General features: G+C 38.3%; 1 protein-coding gene and 1 long non-coding RNA gene across 2 annotated transcripts; both read right to left on the reverse strand.

Annotated features, from left to right (window-relative positions):
• Positions 1–224: 224 nt before the first annotated feature.
• LOC134644465 (poliovirus receptor-like) lies at positions 225–10680 on the reverse strand. Its single transcript, XM_063497541.1, has 7 exons — positions 10630–10680; positions 8330–8671; positions 7908–8210; positions 7017–7110; positions 4104–4258; positions 2468–2567; positions 225–237 (listed from the first exon to the last, which is right to left on the reverse strand). Exons 1-7 carry the CDS (start codon positions 10661–10663, stop codon positions 225–227), a joined length of 1041 nt encoding a protein of 346 aa, XP_063353611.1. The 5' UTR covers positions 10664–10680.
• Positions 10681–15515: 4835 nt separating this feature from the next.
• LOC134644034 (uncharacterized) lies at positions 15516–17041 on the reverse strand. The gene is made up of 3 exons (XR_010096452.1): positions 16811–17041; positions 15942–16037; positions 15516–15539 (listed from the first exon to the last, which is right to left on the reverse strand). It is a non-coding gene; the product is annotated as an uncharacterized LOC134644034 (long non-coding RNA).
• Between the last annotated feature and the right edge of the window lie 743 nt (positions 17042–17784).

Below are 17784 nucleotides of genomic sequence, written 5' to 3' on the forward strand. Positions count from 1 at the left end.
GTTACTTTTGCACTCTTATGCACATGTTGTTATTACATGGCTTAATTAAGGTACACATTAGGCTGACATCTGGGGCCAGAGCTGAAACTGTTCTGGGCCACGACGACTACCAAAGTAAACAGGAACTCACAAACGCTGAGACACAGAGATGTGAAGAGACAGCGAGAGCGTGAGACATGACTGGGGAAACAGATAGTCTTGTCTCCATGTTTATTTGCCTGACTTCACAGCGAGACGCTGAGGACAAGACACAGAGACGACACAAAGACAAACCTAATATCAAACAAGACACCTTGAACTAGAAATACAGATAAACTCAAGACTAAGAGACTAAACTCAAGCTTTGTGTATGCTCTATAAACAAAATTGAATTGAACTGAATTGAGTTTGAGTTTCATATAATTCAATCTTAAAACATGCATGTGTCATGGTGGGTCTTCAACCAATTTTGAATTTATTATGGGCTTGTGATTAATTCCTTTAAATTTAAGAGATTTTTATATTCTAGTTTTTATTTTCTGTATTAGTTAGTCCTGACTTTTGTTTTCTTTAATCCAACTGCATTTATTATTTCTACCTCCTGGCTGTTAAGTTATATGGGTTGCCTTTTGTGTCTAGTTTCCCTGTTTTGTTACCCTTTGTTTCCACGGTCATGTTCCTGTGTTTGTCTGGTCTCTCTGTGTTTGTCTCACATCCCCGTGCTTTTATGTTAATCTGTCTGTGGTCCAGACCCTGTTGCAGGTTCACATATCACGTATAGTGTCCAGTTCAGGCAGGGGCATCTGTCCTTCATCTGTTTATTTACCAGTTGACTTTAAAATGACATGTTGGTGGAGCCTTCAGTCCAAATAGTGTTCATCTTTGCTGTCAGAGAGATTCCTGAGGGATCATACGGAGCATTTGTTTAGACTTGTATTTAATTTCAACTGAAAATGCAAATACTTTCAGTGTCTGCAGATTTAACAAAGAACATTTAAACTTCTATAAGACTTAACACACACATTAATAGACAGATTTAATAAAATCACTTGTACACAACTAAAACTATAAATGCGCCTCCAGTAAACTGCACAACAGTAGTTAAAATTAAAATAAATAATTAATGTACTTTTTTCAGAGACCTATTTAACTGTAGGAGAAACAGAAGAAAGCTATGAAGTATATGAACAAATTAACTGTTACTGACCTCTTGATCTCTCTGTAGGTCTTCTTCTTCTGGTCCGTGATCATCGTTTCTCACACTCCGGTGAAGTTTTGTGTCATGCTGCTTGCCACCATATTGGATTAAAGACCTCCTAACGTACAAAATAGTGACACAATATTCAGTTAGGCTGCAAATTTGTGGACATTAAATCAACTTTTAAAATTTAGCCTCTGTACACTAGAACAGTAGATTTGAAATAAAACAACAAAGGTACAATTTAATTGCAGACTCAGCTGCAACTGAAGGATTTGAACAAAACTTCTGTATTACCTGCAATCATAAACAAAGTCTGAATACTTTGCTGAATACTTTGCAGGCAGTGAGTCTTTTTACTGCATCTGTCTTCAGTTACAATATATTTGTTCAGGGATTCACTTTTATAAAGCCAGGAAAAGACATGTAGGATGTGGTTCAATTGGGGTGAGACTAACACAAACCTAGACAATGAGGAGAATGTGATGGACAGGTGGAGAGAACGTTTTGTATTTCTATTGCACCAAAGTAACTAGAGCACTTTGCTTTTCACAGAATGTAACAAAAATTTGACTTGGCCCCTCGTAATACTGGAAAAAAATCATCTGGATATCTATAGTGATGTGGACTGTGTAATGTGTAAGGAACAAATGGATGCCACATTGTTTAATAGAAATGAAAATTATCTACCTACAGAGGACTGAATTCAAAGCTACCCTGAAAATCAAAGGGGTTTGGGTGATTAGTACCAATTCTTTCATCTGCCTGCATATTTTCACCTAATAAGGTCAGGCATTATTGTACAAGAGGAGGAAACCAGGATCAACTGAACCAGCGTAGGGCCTGGCACTGTGTTCAAGGATTTCATCCTGATTCCTAATGGCAACCTGTAAAGGTCTCTGCGTCTCTCCATGGATTTGTCTCCCCACATCATCACTGACCTACCATCAAACTGTTCATGCTAAATGATGCTACAAGCAACATGAACTTCTTCATGGCTCCTCTCTACCCTTTCATGTCTGTCACATGTGTACAAAGTGAACCTGAACTCATCTATGAAAAGCACAGAGCACCAGTGGTGGACCTGCCAAATCTGGTATAATATGGCAATAGCCAATAAGGCTCAATGGTACCGGGCGGTGAACCTACATGAAAGGGCTTACTAGAGGATGTCAGGCCTCCCTGTAGATTAAACTTTACAATTAAGACATTAGGTACATAAGCTTTAAAATGAGAAGTACTACATATTATTCTAGATATTAGATACATGCAAGTTAATATATGAAATACCTTTGAAAACATCCATGTTTATAAAAGTACCATACTGCAGCCCCAACAACATTCAGGAAAAGCAAAAGACCAAATAAGGCCCAAGCAGCAGAGCATGCTCCTACAGGGACACAATAATGAAAAACATGAGAATGAGATGATTGTTCTTTCCCACTTTCAAGACATTTAGTTTTTTATTACAAACTTAATTCATAAGACTGAGACAATAAGGAAACATAATCTACCCAACACAAGTCAAGCACATGGCTCACAAAGAGTGAGATTTCCACACTGGATCAGTGGGTGGCTGGGTTTATAATGACTTTTGGCCAACAGGATGCTGGTAGAAACTGTGATACTGTTGGCCAAACATAAAAGAAGTGGCAAAAGTAGCAAAGGGTAGGGGTATTTGAAGTCAGCAAGAGAGAAGCAAAGATAGGAGTATGAAGGTGAGACTTTAAATATAGGGACTATATGCAAACAAAGAGAGCAGGTTAATACAATGTAAAGAGAGAGTAAAGGAGAAAATTGGAGGACAGATGATTCTGGATTCAGTGAAAAGGTGGTGAACGCTTATTTGGAAGACAGAGGAACACAGGCTGACCTATGAGTGGGGGAAGATCCACACAGGGGGATTATATTTTATGTAGGAAGGGAGGAAGGTGCAGGAACGAGACAGGAGACTGTAAAGTAGTGTCAGGGAGGAGCACAGCTAGCAAGCATTGCATGGTAGTCTGTTGGATGACTCTGGAGGTCAAGTAGAGAAAGTGAGTGAAAACAGAGGCAAGGATCACACGGTGGAAGCTGAAGAAGGAAAAAATGTGCACAGAGTTCAGGGTGGAATTGAGACAGGCTCTGGGTTCAAGATTCAAGACTCAAAGTGTTTATTGTCATGTGTACAAAGAAAAGCATTTCTCTGTACAATGAAATTCAGCAAAGAGAGAGGTGGCAAAAGAAAAGGGTTTATAGTTGAGCTGAGTGTGAAGCTGGAGACCAAGAACAGCTACTGAATCTCGAAGTGCATCGGATTATTGTGAAAAGAACTGAAGTCAGCAGAATATGTGTGTGAATGAAGAGGAGACAGATGTAACAGTGAATATGGAGGAAGCAGAGATACGGAAGGTAAATTATTTTAAATACCTGGGGTCAACCATCCAAAGTAACAGAGATGAAGCAGAGAGTGCAGGGAGGGTTCGAGTGTGTGGAGACGAGCGTCACGGGTGATTTGAAATGAGTACATCAGAGTTGCAGCTCAGATTAAGTGATTTGCAGACAAAGAGAGCAGGGCTGAGATAGTTTGGACATGTGCAGAGCAGGGATAGTGGACATACTGGACAAAGGATGCTGAAGTTGGAGCTGCCAGGCAGAAGGAAAAGCACAAGACCACAGAGGCGGTGCACGGATGTAGTAAAGGAGGACATGGTTGGTGTAACAGAGGAGCATGCTACAGATTAAAGGACTTCTTTAAGATAGTTTCTTACTAAAGATTTTTAACCTCTAATAATGTCCATCATTTCACTTTTAGCTTAGATGTTCAAGTTTCTATTTATTTTGCTCATAGAAGTGCACAGAAAAAAAAACAGTAATATCAGAATGACACAACAGCCACAAAAGCACAAATCCAAAAATCATAAACAGATATCCAAGCTGAGCTCACCTGATGCCACACGCACATAAAGCTGACTGTGTTTACTTCCATATGTGTTAGATGCTTCACACTGATAGAGGCCATCTAGATCAGAGCTCAGACTCAGCAGTTGTAGCTTTGCACCGTCTGCTTTGACAGCAGACTGCAGCAAAGACTGGCCAGATCTGGAAAAACATGAAAGCGACTCAACATGAAATGTACAGAGAGAGCAAAAAAATGTGAGTTGTGCTAAAAGTCAAATACATTTTGGTTATCAGCTCTTTGCAATAGATCTCTTCTTGCCCACAACAAGACTTTGTATTTTTTTTTAATTTTCACCTAAGTACAAAAATACATCCCAGTTAACATGTTCAATTATTTTTTATGTGAAAACAAGCTTCATTTTTGTAAGATTTCAAACCACACTACTTTGAAGAGCAGCCCAGCTAACTCCCTGTTTAGCGTCCTGTACATCAACATCACAAGATTTTTATGTTTTTTAACGTCTTTTGTGGAGGATTAATATGAGGATTTAACAGGCCACATCTAAACAGCAGCAAATTCTGATGCCAGATGATAAAACCTCTGAATCCACTGTTAATTTACATTACTAACATGAGCAGAAATGGGGTTGCTCTCTCAAGAGGCTCAGAATGAATTAATGCATCTTAACAGCCACTTAAGATAAAACAACACTTATCTGTTTAAATGCATAAACACTGCATTTACCAGGAATTCCTCACATCTAATGGATAAGCAGTGAACTATGAACAGAGAAGCTAAGAAGGACCGCTGAGTGACACTGTATCATTTTAGGACCCATTATTTCATTTCAGTCAAATATATCCGAGCTTTCAATACGAACTGTTAACACATCCTATAACCTACCTTAAAGAACACCTATGACTGGATGACTTCTTATTTAGTGTCTAATCTCACATCTCTCCAAAGGTGTCATCCATATGGGTCACCAACATTATCACCTTTTGTTTTTTGGATTTGAGAGGAACTCAGATAATCTCTTAGCAATATTTTCAGTTTCTGTCTGCTGAGCTGAAACAGGTTTGCATAATACTTCTCTAGAGTTCCCAGACAACCATGGCAACACCACTACAAAGGCAAGTAGTGTTCAGGTCTCCACACAACAGTACATATGCTTCGAGGCAGGTTTGAACAGGCCTGTTACAATTTTATTATACTAAACTCAACCTACTTCTGTTTTATTGCCTATGTTGTAATGTTTTTTTTTAGTGTAGACTCACATTTTAACAGGTATGTCTTAATCAATAAACATTTCTTCCACTTCACTTTCCAGTCTTCAGCTCTGAGGGAGTCCTGAGCTCTGTTTTTGTGACATTAATTCTCTGACCATCTTGAACCAAAATTTATCTTTTGGAAGGAGCTCAGTCAGTGAAAATGTTTACAGTGCTAGGGAAAAAAACAGCAGCCACTTTCAGCGGCTCCCTTATTCACATGAGAAAAGGAAGTAGGTCAGCATGTTTGATGGAGAAGATTTTTACAGCAGATTTTACAGCAGCCTTCCTGACATAAATGCACCCCGAGGCATTTGTGTCCTCCTGGACAACCAACAACCAGATGCGCTTTTGTAGCCCACAGGTCTAGACTACTCGCCAGCAGCAGCAAAATTCAAACTGCTTCCAAAAACCAGAAACTGTCAAAACACTGGGTCTCTCCATTCTTTGGGTTGTGTCTCACACAAGAAAGCAGAGAAAAGATTAAGAGATAAACAATCAACAACTGTTGCAAGTGACCTTCACATCACTTTTACAGTGTGTGAAGGGTAATTATTGAGTGAGCCTTGTCAGCACCCGAGTAAGCAAATATGCTGTTTGGGGAAATCAAGGAGCAGCAGGGAGGGAGAGAAAGTGTAGGGGAAGGAGAGAGAGAAATTAAGTGCTTTCAGTATCCAGGTGACAGGCTTATAAAGGGCATGCATTCAAATAATGTGCTCAGCGGCTTTTACCAGGCAACTGAAGAACAATCAAACAGAAACCTGCCACTATGCAACCAGCAAAGATTTACCACCGCGTAACAGCAAATATCTTAGAATTAAAGCATTTTAAGAACTGCATGACAGCAGTCATTATTGCCTGTGAAGCTAGGAGTGTAAATATTTTTGTTTATGTTGAATAAATAATGAACAAGTGGATGAAGGGACTGTATAAAAAACATCAAAAACATTATCATCAATAGTCACGGGACACTGAAATCTTTCCAAATGACTGAATTTGATACTTTATTTACTATGTGAGCTTTTCCATTTGAGTAGGCTCCAACATTTTTTTCAGTTTTATTCATTGTTATGTGAGGAACCAACCATGATTTATTATAACATCTACTTAACGAGAGCGTCTGTGATGTAGTAGCTCATCTGGATCATTATCTGTTTGTGTAATGCTGAAGTACAGAAACAAAGTGATAAGTTCTGTTGGCTCTGCTTGGCTTTATTGTAAAAACTAATGACTATTAAAATCCACTGAGAACTGAAAAAGAGTCCCACACCAGTAGTGATTCTTGTGAACCAACATGTTCTCATCCCAAAGCGTAACATTTTATGCTACGTGACAAATCGTCAGTGTATTATGCTTTTGGTCACATGTGACCCAGTTTGAGTGACGACCCATTACATAATAATCATGTGCGTATTTCACTAAAATATGACCAATACTCAAGGAGTAAAAATATTTGAAGTTTAGACATATGATCGATGTCTCACCATGAGTCATCAGTCATTCTTTTGACATATGACTGACTTTACTCAACACCCAACTCTGCTATGGTAATTTGAATGAGATATGAGAAATTATATATGAACAAAACCTCACAAACTTAGTAAACCATATAAAAACACTCTATACCGACAAACGAAAAGAACCAATGAAATGAATGTTTCAGCTGAAACTATTATTCAGGCTACTTTACCTGCTCCATGTAAAATTTGCACTTGGGTTGGCTTCGGTCACACACTCAAATGAGTCCTCAGATTTTGCTCTAATGTTCACTTCTGTGGGAGAGACTGAAAGAGCAGAAAGACAACTGTGTTAGTCCTGAACTGAGGACACAGTAATAACATGAAAATAATGTTTCGCCTATGTCTCCTACATCTTCGATCCAAGCTCGACAAACTTTTGGGACTGAGGCTGATGTTTTGTGGTTCATGCCATGATTCAGTCTTTAGCAATGACAATGCTCTTTTTTTAATCAGTCTAGATGTTTTTGCACCTATCTTTCAGAAAGTATTTTCCCATCTATTGTGACAGCATGTCACAATGTGACAAACAGGAGGCAAAGTCATGAGATTTGGGATGTTTCACTCCCGTTCATTTAAAAAACCAAAAAGCACACACTCCAGAACAAAGAGGAAAAACAAAAAAAGTATCTGGATTGGACTCGATCCTCTTTCCAGTAACAAACATTTAGGTCCACTTTCTTGGTTTTAGTCATTTCCTTGAGGGTTTTGTCAGACATCAAAGTAAAACTGCCTCTGTTTACATCATTTAATGATGTAAGGAGTCAAACTAAAGTTTGGTACATGGGATGTTTTGTCTTTACTACACATAAAACTTTTAGCGATTTCAAAATTCAGCAACAGATCATATCTATCAGTCACTTAGAAGTGTCGTAGGTATTCTGTCTTTTATAAATAAACTGTACAATCGTTTCACTAACAGAGTCCTGTGCTTGAGTCTGTTCATGCATTGCGACTGATGCATCCACTGGCTAATTTTCAGAGATTTCCAAGAAAAAATATAACAAATACAACAACCATGGATAAAAAAAAATTAATAAACTACATCAGCAACTGATACTCACAGTAGACCTGTATGGTGAAGGGCAGACTTTCATCTTTAGACAGGGAGTCACCGCTGATGACACACTGGACCTGGTGACCGTTAATCTCTCTCGTAGGTACACCAAACAGAGAGCTGACTGTGGTAGTTGTGCCGTTGTCAGACTGTGTGGAATTTGTTGTCGTCCTCACTTTGTCTCCCAAAGCACCAGTGAGCCACCTCACCTCTGCAGGAGGCTTCGATCCAGCAGCTGTGCAGGTAGCAAATAAATCCTCTTCTGAGCCCAAAGTGGGAAGATTGTCCTTGACGTTTGTGAAAGGAGGCACTAGGAGAGTTACAGCACTAATTTAAATGAACATGCAAGACGGATGGTGAAAATAATTGTGTCTCACATACAAACACATGAGTATTTTAAAATAAAGATAAAAAAAAAGTTTAGTATACCAAGCAAATTTAGAGGTATCTCAGTCTTCTGATTTCCACTGGGAAACAAGGTGAAGATGCACGTGTAGCTGCCTTCATCCTTCAGGGTAACATTGGATAACTGGAGAGTTCCATTTTTGTCATTAAAATTCCCGATATATTTAAAGCGATCATCACGTTCACTGACAAACTGTGGTCCCTCTCTGGGTAAGATAGTGAGGAAATTGTCATTGTGAGGTTTTTCTCTTGTCCTCCTCTGCCAGGTAATCTGTGTCAGGTCATCATTGGTACCAATGACATGACACGATAAGATAGCGGTATCTTCTTGAACCACTTTCACATTTCCACCAATCACCCGGAGAGCTGTAAAGAGCATTCAGACAAAAATTTAATGAATTATTTTTTTATGTGTTTTTGTATGACATGACATGACATACTGGCTAGTCACAGGAGCACGTTCAGTGAGAGACTGAGATTAACAAAAAGCACCACTGAACGACACAGGAAATCATTCCTGCCTGTGGCCATCTAATAATAATAATAATGGATTGCATTTATATAGCGTTTTTCGGGACCCTCAAAGCGCTTTACAATTCCACTATTCATTCACTCTCACATTTACACACTGGTGAAGGCAAGCTACAGTTGTAGCCACAGCTGCAACTGTCTGGGCAGACTGACAGAAGCGAGGCTGCCATATCGCGCCATCGGCCCCTCTGGCCAACACCAGTAGGTGTACAACTGTACAACTCCTCCATCTAATACACTGTAAACACTGCAATAGTTACACCCATTTTACACACACTCTTTTCCACTCTGTAATATTCCTGTCAATTTTCTTTATATTTATTTATAATCACTTCTGTTAATCCTTGATATTTATAATTGAGTGATCTGCATATATTAGTGCTATTTCTTAAATTTGTAAAATGTGTAACACAATGTATTGTTTGGAGTTTAGTCTGTTACTGTTACTATTTTTACAATTTCTTCTTGGAGCAACTGTAACCCACATAATTTCCTTAGGGATTAATAAAGTATTCTGATTCTGATTGTTTCAGGATACATGCCCTGTCATTATCCAGTGACACATCTGCTTACCTGTATCTTTTGCTCGTTTCTCTTCCTCTGCTTTTCTCTTTTTTTCTAAACTGAGGACCTGATGGCTTTGAACGTTTCTTGTCCATCTTCCATTGGTTTTAATTTTGCACTCCAGTATGAACACCCATCCCCCCCAACCCGAGGATCACCACAACATAACCTAATAGACCTACACCTTAGTTCACAGATTCGCTTTGTCTAAGGTTTATTTCTGGGATTTTGCATAACCCAGGATTCAAATCATGAATACATAATAAGCTTGGATTTACAACATTATGAATGAAATGTGCTCTATTTGGAAGCAGCCGTCCCCCTGCCCTGTCGACAGGTTGTGTGTGAAACTTTAAATCATCAAACTGTAAATTATAAATTTTAAATTGTTATTGATCCCTTTACCCCTGGTCCTAAAGTGAATATTTATTTTCTTACTCTTCTTATATTTATTGTTTGTTTACTTGCACTGCTGTAACTGGAGCCTCGTCGTCTCGTCTCTCTATATACTGGACTGTATGTAGCGGAGATGACAATAAAGTTTACTTTGACTTCAGCAGCGAGCAGGCGCACCGAGGGCTCTCGCGCTCACTTTTCGCGTATAGAATTTCGAAAAAACATCGGTGCAAATTATAAGTCTGTATCATGTCTGGTGTTTTCGTGTTTGTTGTTTTGTTTTTATTTTGTTTTATTTTGCTAGTTGGTTATTAGATGCTGCTCCCCCACCGCCCCCCCCTCCCTGTCTCGCAAGCAGCGGGCGCGCCTCGCAAACGGAGGGCGCCCTTACTCCCAGCAAATGGCCGTAAGAACACCGATCGGTGCCCATGCCATCCCCAAGATGCGCTGGCATGATGTCGGGGCAGAGTACGAGCAACTTTTTTGCCGATGCCCGTGATGCCGCTCTGGGCAACCGCCCGTCTCGCCCATATCAAAAACCGTTACTGGTGAGGTGTACTTAGCCAGGAGTGGGTTATAAAAACAAAACATGACTCTCAATCCTACTCTTTTACATTTTTAAAAACATTTTTAAAACATAACAATTTACAATTGATGTTTAGCGTAGAAACTCGAAGTGATCACCTACAGTTAAGAAATTAAATACCAAAACGAAGTTGATCGCGGGCAGCTCACTAAAAAACGGGTTTTCTTCTTATTTAAAATAAGAGATGTAAGACAATTTCTATTCTACCTTCGACAAAAGCAACAACAATAAAGGATAATCCACGTACCTTCAGCGTCTGTACTCATCAGAAGCACTATCATCAGAAGCGTACGTGTCATGGAGTCACACCGTAAAGGGAAACGGTGGCAGTAATTGGCACAAAAGAAAGCAGCTTCATCCATCCGCAAATCTTAAAGTTATAAGAACGTTCCAAAGTCTGGGGAAAAAAAACGTTGTTAGGTGTGTAAACGAAATACATATTCGCGTAAACCCCTGAAAATGACCAGTGAGGTCAGTGGACAAAGGTAAAAAGCATTGCTCCAATATGTAAACCATGCAAGTAATGGAAAACAAAGGCCTCAAATATTACATTTAAACCAGCCGTCATGCAATTTACCTGGACTTCAGTATAACTGCAATTGAGAGCAACACCATTGTCACGGTATATGAAGTAAAAAGTGCTGCATGTGACTCACAGAATCATGTGCTTGTTATTTTTGACCTTTGCAAAATATGAAGTTGTTGTTTCTTTGTAAGCTTTGTGTTTGTTTTAAATGGTCTTTATTAATCAATTTAACAGAACCACTTTCAACTCCATGCTCTGATCAGACCCTAATAAAACTATAAAACTACAGAATGGTGTCTGTTTAAAAGTGGACGTGTTGCCAAAGATTATCCTCAGTCGAAAGAGAATTTTACATCCAGAGACTGAACTGCAGAAGATGTGACTTATTTTATACACAGGGTGATGTTAAATGAAGGTTAGATGTGGTGTGATTTTTGTGAAAATAAACAAAATTTAAAAAAAAAATGGAAGGAATAAACGTGAATAGAACTGGCTTCAACCATTCTACTTGCTGTGTAAGAATAAATTCTCAACAATTCTCAAATGTACCAAAAGGTGGCACTCCAGCAAAAGCAGTTAAATAATATTGGGTATTTTTAAACACAATAGGCCAAATCCTTGTTCATCAGATCAGAATCAGAATCCTTTATTAATCCCGAAGGAAATTGTGGGTTACAGCAGGCAGCCCGGTAAATGGCGCATGTGCACTGACAAAGGAACCATCTGACTAAACATACTTTACAAAAACATCACATTGGGGAGACATGTCAGAGAGGTACGCTGATAGGGAAAAACAAACAACGAAAATACACAACATGAGGTGAGAGGAAGAGAAAAAAAAACTCCACTCAGACTGAGCTCCTAATGGGAGAACAGTCTGAGAACAGAAAAAAAACACCCCAGCACAAAAAGCATATGACTATCAATACACCACAGAAACACAACATAAGCAACAGGTGGGTAAAGGGTAAGAGAGAGCCGGTGTAGACAGCGCATCCGGTCCTGCAGCATGTCTGCGCTGGTCCAGTCGACCCGCCATCTGGCCCGGGAGGGGACAAGCATCGAAGGCGTTTGGAAAGGGAGGGGGATAAGTGTGTATCAGTGTATGTGTATGCGTGTGTGTGTCCTGAGTTTAGCTGAGAGAGTGTCCTTCACCCAGCCAGGCTAAGTAAACAGTCTTCCAGCCGACCCAGGTGGACTTGCGTATAATAGGAAGGAACAGTGTAAACACCGCATGTTATCAGGGTGAGAATTTGTTATGTTCAGCTCCAGCCTTGAGACCACAGCTGGCGCCAATATGGTAGCCGCATGAAATGATGGTTAGTATTCCTTTAGTGCGAACAACTGCATGTCAATTTCACAGCCGATCTAGCAGTCCGTCACTGGTCTCTCAATCTCCCGTTGGAGAGATTGTTCACGTGACCCACACAAGAAATACAGGAAGGGCTGTTCACTTAGTTCACCTGATCTGAATGCCCTGCTGTGCCAAACACTAGTGATATGTCGGTCGCGAAAGAAATGGCTCTTAGAGCCGAATCTTTGACGTGAACGACGCGAGCTGGCTACGTATCGCGAGCCGTGGGTTTTTTGTTTTCCTTCTCTCACCCTCTCTCTCGCACTTTTTTTCCGCTTCACTCCGCACGCGAGCCTTGTGCGTTGCGCTGGGCAGAGGGGGGAGGAGCGGTAGTTACACTCGCAGTAGCACAGGAACAGAGCTGGAGGGAGAGAGAGAGAAAGAAAGCCAGGGACAACAACGTCACATTAGAAAGGTATAGTAATCATCCACAACTATTTTCAGTTGCGGATGATAAAGGATTCAGAAGGTTTATTCATGCAGGCCCATATGACAGAGAATGTGCATCTTCTTTTTGTTTTCATATTTTAACTTATATTTAATTGTGTTGTGGTTTGCAGTGTTTTGTGTTGTTTCATCTTAAATTTGTTTAAAAGGAAAAAGCTGAAAATTTAAATAGTTAAAAGTTGAACTGTGACTAGTTGGTTTTTGTATTATGTGATTTATTTATTACATTTTATGTGGAGTGAATAAATAAAAGTATATTTATGGTGGCCCCTAGAGACAAAGCAGCACGTACAAACTTCAAAACACGTAAAAACTCCAAAACACGTACAAAAGACAACAGAAGTGCTCCAGGATGCTAGGCGCAGTGTTAAGCTTTTGTTAACTAGAGGCTACACAAGCCAGGAAGTACCAACGACCGGATTTGGTGTGTGGTAGTAACAGGTAAATGAACATTTTTTTTTTATTATTTTAATATATATGAGTGCTTGTGTATAAATACACAAACAATACACATATGCTTTCAATTGTGTAATTTAAGTGATCTAGGTAGCTCTGTTTTGGAATTTCAGTTAACGCTAGAAATGTGTTTTGGAGTTTGTACATGCTTTGTCTCTAGGGGCCACTGTATATGTTTATATATAAACATATATAAATAAAACCACTTTTTTTTTAAATTAGTAATTCCTTTTGTGCATAATTTTATATTATTGTTAATAATAAATTAATTAAAGCAACAAAACAACCTGAAGAGCCGGTTCGGAGCCGAAAGAGCTGGCTCTTTTTAGTGAGCCGAGCCGAAAGATCCGGTTCTCTAAAAAGAGCCGGAAATCCCATCACTACCAAACATATTTGCTTTGCCAAGAGAAACTCTCTATAAGTTCCACTCGTTGAAGGGACTTTCGTTACTGATCTAACCTATCTTTAAATTTAACAGCCAATTGCAAATGAATATTCATACATGCCTCTAAAAGGAAAAGTAGAGTTCTGATGAGCATTTTTAACAGCAGATTTATTTATTTTTTTTAAATGAAGCATTATTTCATGACAGCGTTGTTTTTGTTTTTGTTACTCACTAATGACAGGGTAAAATTGCGATTTTGTAGCATGCATTTTGTCACATTTAGTCTTTAGGTGTGAGCAAAATAAATAATAAAACAAAACAATTGTTTACAAAAGTTTTTAAAGACACTATACTGATTAAGTATGCAACATGGTCACAACTGTGAAGGATGTTAATCTATGCCACCACAGTTTTAGGTGCATGTTATTTTATTTTCATTTATAACATGAAGAACGACCCTTTCTTTACTTCATTTATTACAATTTGTTGTTACATTGAAACACTGTATGCACTACTTCAACATAAGTTCATGTTTCATTCCACATAAGATGAACAACACACAAAGCAGCACTGCTCTTCATTCAGCTTTTAGTGATGTGCCATGTCTTTGCAGGTACAGAGCATACTTGTGTTTGTGAATCATCTTTTTATCCAGATTAAATAGATACCTTGTTTTTAATTTATTTTTTCCATTTAAACTTTAGAGAAGCCTGAAGAAGACCACAGGTCTATCTTGGTGTTCAGAGGAGGCTCAGCGACATTGTCTTGCAACATATCCAATATAAATGCAACACAAATCTCCTGGAGCAACGGCAGATCTGCTTTCCAATATTCCGTTGTGCTGAATTGCACCTCTTCAAATTTTTCATTTTACAAACTGAAAATAAATCATGAGTTACCCAGAGAGATAATTATTTTTAGTGCTCAACCTGAGGATGAAGGACTTTATACATGTATCATAAGTGGCCTAGATGGACTACACAGCATTATGTGGAATTTGACTGTGTCTGAGAACCCCAAAGGTGGGTAGAAAAAACAAACAAACAAACAAACAAACAAACAAACAAACAAAACAGTTATAATGACTTCCAGTAAACAATAAGCAATTAAAATTAATTGGCTACTTGTTTATGCAGAATCCATTTCATCAAAGTATTTTTTATATATACTCCCATCTGCAATTGGATTCCTTCTATGTGGGATCATGCTAGTTTTCTTCCTCTGCAGGGGAATAAAACCTTTTAACTTTCTAATAAATGCATCAATGTGCTTTTTTTCTATCCTGCTGTTGAACTTTTGTCAGTATTTTTATCAGTGATCATTTTCTATTGTGTCTGCCTGCATATAAAGTATTGCTTTACTCTAAACTACAATTATTTTATGTACATAAGGAAATATATGTCTAGGTTTTGAAACATCTGAAAATTGCATCAGGTAAAAAAGAATAGTTAAATGCAACTTAGTTTGAGGAGCTCATACCACGCTGCTCACAGACTTGGATATTAGATACTGAAAAAACTTGTGTCTATGATGTCTTTAATACACGATTTAAAAAAATAAAATTCAAATTGGAAGATAATGTTAACAAATAAAATGTATGTTTTTTTTCAGGTAACAAAATAAAATAAATCACACAATTTTTCACTACTTCTGTCAGTACTGCAAACTAATGCTAACTTACAAGGGCTGAACCAGCCCTTTGTGCTTTTGATGAGGTATTTTTCTTCATGCAGTAGAGTGCAGGGCCGTGCAGAGACGTTTACAGGGGCGGGTGCTCAAAGCTAAAAAGGGGCACATTGAACCAGGCTCAATAACAACAACACACATTCATCAAGAATCTAATATGGGATCGCATCATACTATATCACTGTTGTGAGGCAAAGCAAACGTAGCCTATGTTTTACCTGATGGGTACAATGTTGCTGTTGAGGGGTTGCTGCTGCTCCTGCTGCTGATAGTGCTCGAGGGCAGGGCTGTGTTGATCTGAGACTGTAGACATTAAAACGTCCATAGGAGAGATGGTAGCTGATTAAACACGTGTCATGAGATAATAACAAAATGCAAAGATTGGTGACAGCGCTTGGAACCATAAGGCAACAAAAAACTGAGAAATAAACAAGGCTCTGCCTGTGATTCACTCTTTGCCTCTCTTCCTCCTTCTATTTCCTCATCTCATATATCACTCTCCACTTGCTGTCCATCTGAGAACAAGGCACAACTTGCTATTTCAATAAACTATTATTTAATTATCCACACTTAACAACTCTTACACTTAATCTATAATAAAATGATGACAGAAAAATGTTATAGAAGCAAAACATTCCAGTTGTGCTTATTATTATTTTTATACTGGAATACCTCTCCAACAACTGGTACATGTGTTAATGTTACCTGTGCTCTTTGTAATCCAGCTGCTGAGGGATTCACTGCCTTTAGTAGCCTCACACAGCTCCTACTGTTTCCTCCTCATGTCCTTACCAGCCATGTCTGGACAATGTTATATCATGAGTAGTAATTTAAAAAATCCATATACATAAAACACACACATGCATGCACACACAGTGACATTTTAGACCTTCTTCAGAATACTGTATATACTGTGGGCACAAGTTTCCATCATGGTGCTGATCCAGAATCCTTCCCTTATTATTTATTACCAGAGCTACAATAATAAAGTGATGAGGGGAAAAAAAGTAATAAATATGAAATAATGTATTTATGATGATTCCATTTGTTTCACCATCCACTCTGTGCAGGCAGAAAGCTTATTACATTTTTAAACTGTAGAGATACAATAATTTTGCTGCTGTAAAATCAGCATTTTGTCTTATTTAAAATATAAATCTAATATAATCTGTTTCTTAATGTATGTTCTTTGAAACACAGCGTGTTTTTTTAATATTATAATTATAATAATACATAATTATGTGGACATGCATATTAGATCGTTTTAAGTGAAATATAATCCCTCCAGAAAGGCAGGAAAAGCCCTGTAACTTACTTTAAAACTAAATATGTTCCCTAAATTGGTGGACAGAGCTACAGACCCATGACAGCCTTACCCAGTTAGCCAGCAGCTATGACCAGCACTACTTGTGCAGTTAATAAAAGGACAGGTAATGTTTGTCGCGCTGTTACACACACAGCACGCTCATTTGTTTCAGTTCGTCAGTTGTCACAAGACAACTTACCAACGTGTACATAATAAGCTAATACTCCTGTGTGCTATAGACTACAGTGTACGCTGTACACCTACTTACTGGTTTTGTCGCATCAGTCTGTGTGTCTGAGGTAATTTGTGTTTCTCCTACAGCTCCGGACCGCAAAAAATGCGCGTGCTCTTTGTGAGCTCGTTCCCGGCTCGTAACCAGCGCGTTCTGCCGTCAAGGGCGATCATTGGTTAATGGTGATCATGTGACTGATGCAAGCCAGATCCTTTTATTTAGCAAAACTGTGATTAATAGTTAAATATTATTGTTGAGGGGCACAGACAGGACTCCGCACGCACACACACATTTAAAAAAATAGATGTGTTTTTATTGATGTCCACTGGTTCTAGACTGCAAAGGATTTTTATCCAAATATTTAAAGACAATTCTTTAAAATCCTTTAAAATGTAAAATAATGTTGGTTTGTTCAGTTACTTTTGAGCCTCTTTAAATAGGAGACGGTGCATTATAAGTATTAATTATAATACTTACATATAATATAATGCTTATTTACGTATTACCCATATCATATATTGATATACTAGTTATCCTGTCTTGCAGTCTGAACAGAAAGGCAACTAAAACACAATATAGCATCCAACGGGATTTACACACAGAAAAATGCCTCAATGCCACTAAAGAAAAATAACCTTCAATATATTTCTCCATGATTTTTTTGGATGGGAAATTTTTTTTTCTTAATTTCTGTTCAAATAACCAATAGATTTACTGTAAGGCATTCCTGCTGTCTTCTCACCAAGTGATGAGGTGAGAGAAATTAAATCTATTTGTATGCCATCATATGTGCAGTTAATTTGACTAAGCACTGAAACGATACAAGATGGAAATGGATTTTACATAATTTAAATTGGAAGTAAAGGCACTTAGTATTTAAAATAGAAAGGAAATTGCAGCATTGGTTGGACATAGATTAAAAAAAAAGACAAAAAAGTTTGATTAGATAGGATTAAGTTAGGACTGAGTCATGATAAGATAATAGGAAAAAAGAGAAGTAATATTTTCCA

The sequence above is a fragment of the Pelmatolapia mariae genome, linkage group LG16_19 (genome assembly GCF_036321145.2).
Source record: "Pelmatolapia mariae isolate MD_Pm_ZW linkage group LG16_19, Pm_UMD_F_2, whole genome shotgun sequence".
NCBI classification, from domain to species: domain Eukaryota; kingdom Metazoa; phylum Chordata; class Actinopteri; order Cichliformes; family Cichlidae; genus Pelmatolapia; species Pelmatolapia mariae.

Coding starts and splice junctions, on each gene's coding strand:
- LOC134644465 (XM_063497541.1), bottom strand. CDS start 10,663: ATGATAGTGCTTCTGATGAGTACAGACGCTGAAG. Junction 8,211..8,329: donor GATACCTCTAAATTTGCTTG/GTATACTAAACT, acceptor TAACTCTCCTAG/TGCCTCCTTTCACAAACGTC. Junction 2,568..4,103: donor TTATGTGCGTGTGGCATCAG/GTGAGCTCAGCT, acceptor GTGTCCCTGTAG/GAGCATGCTCTGCTGCTTGG.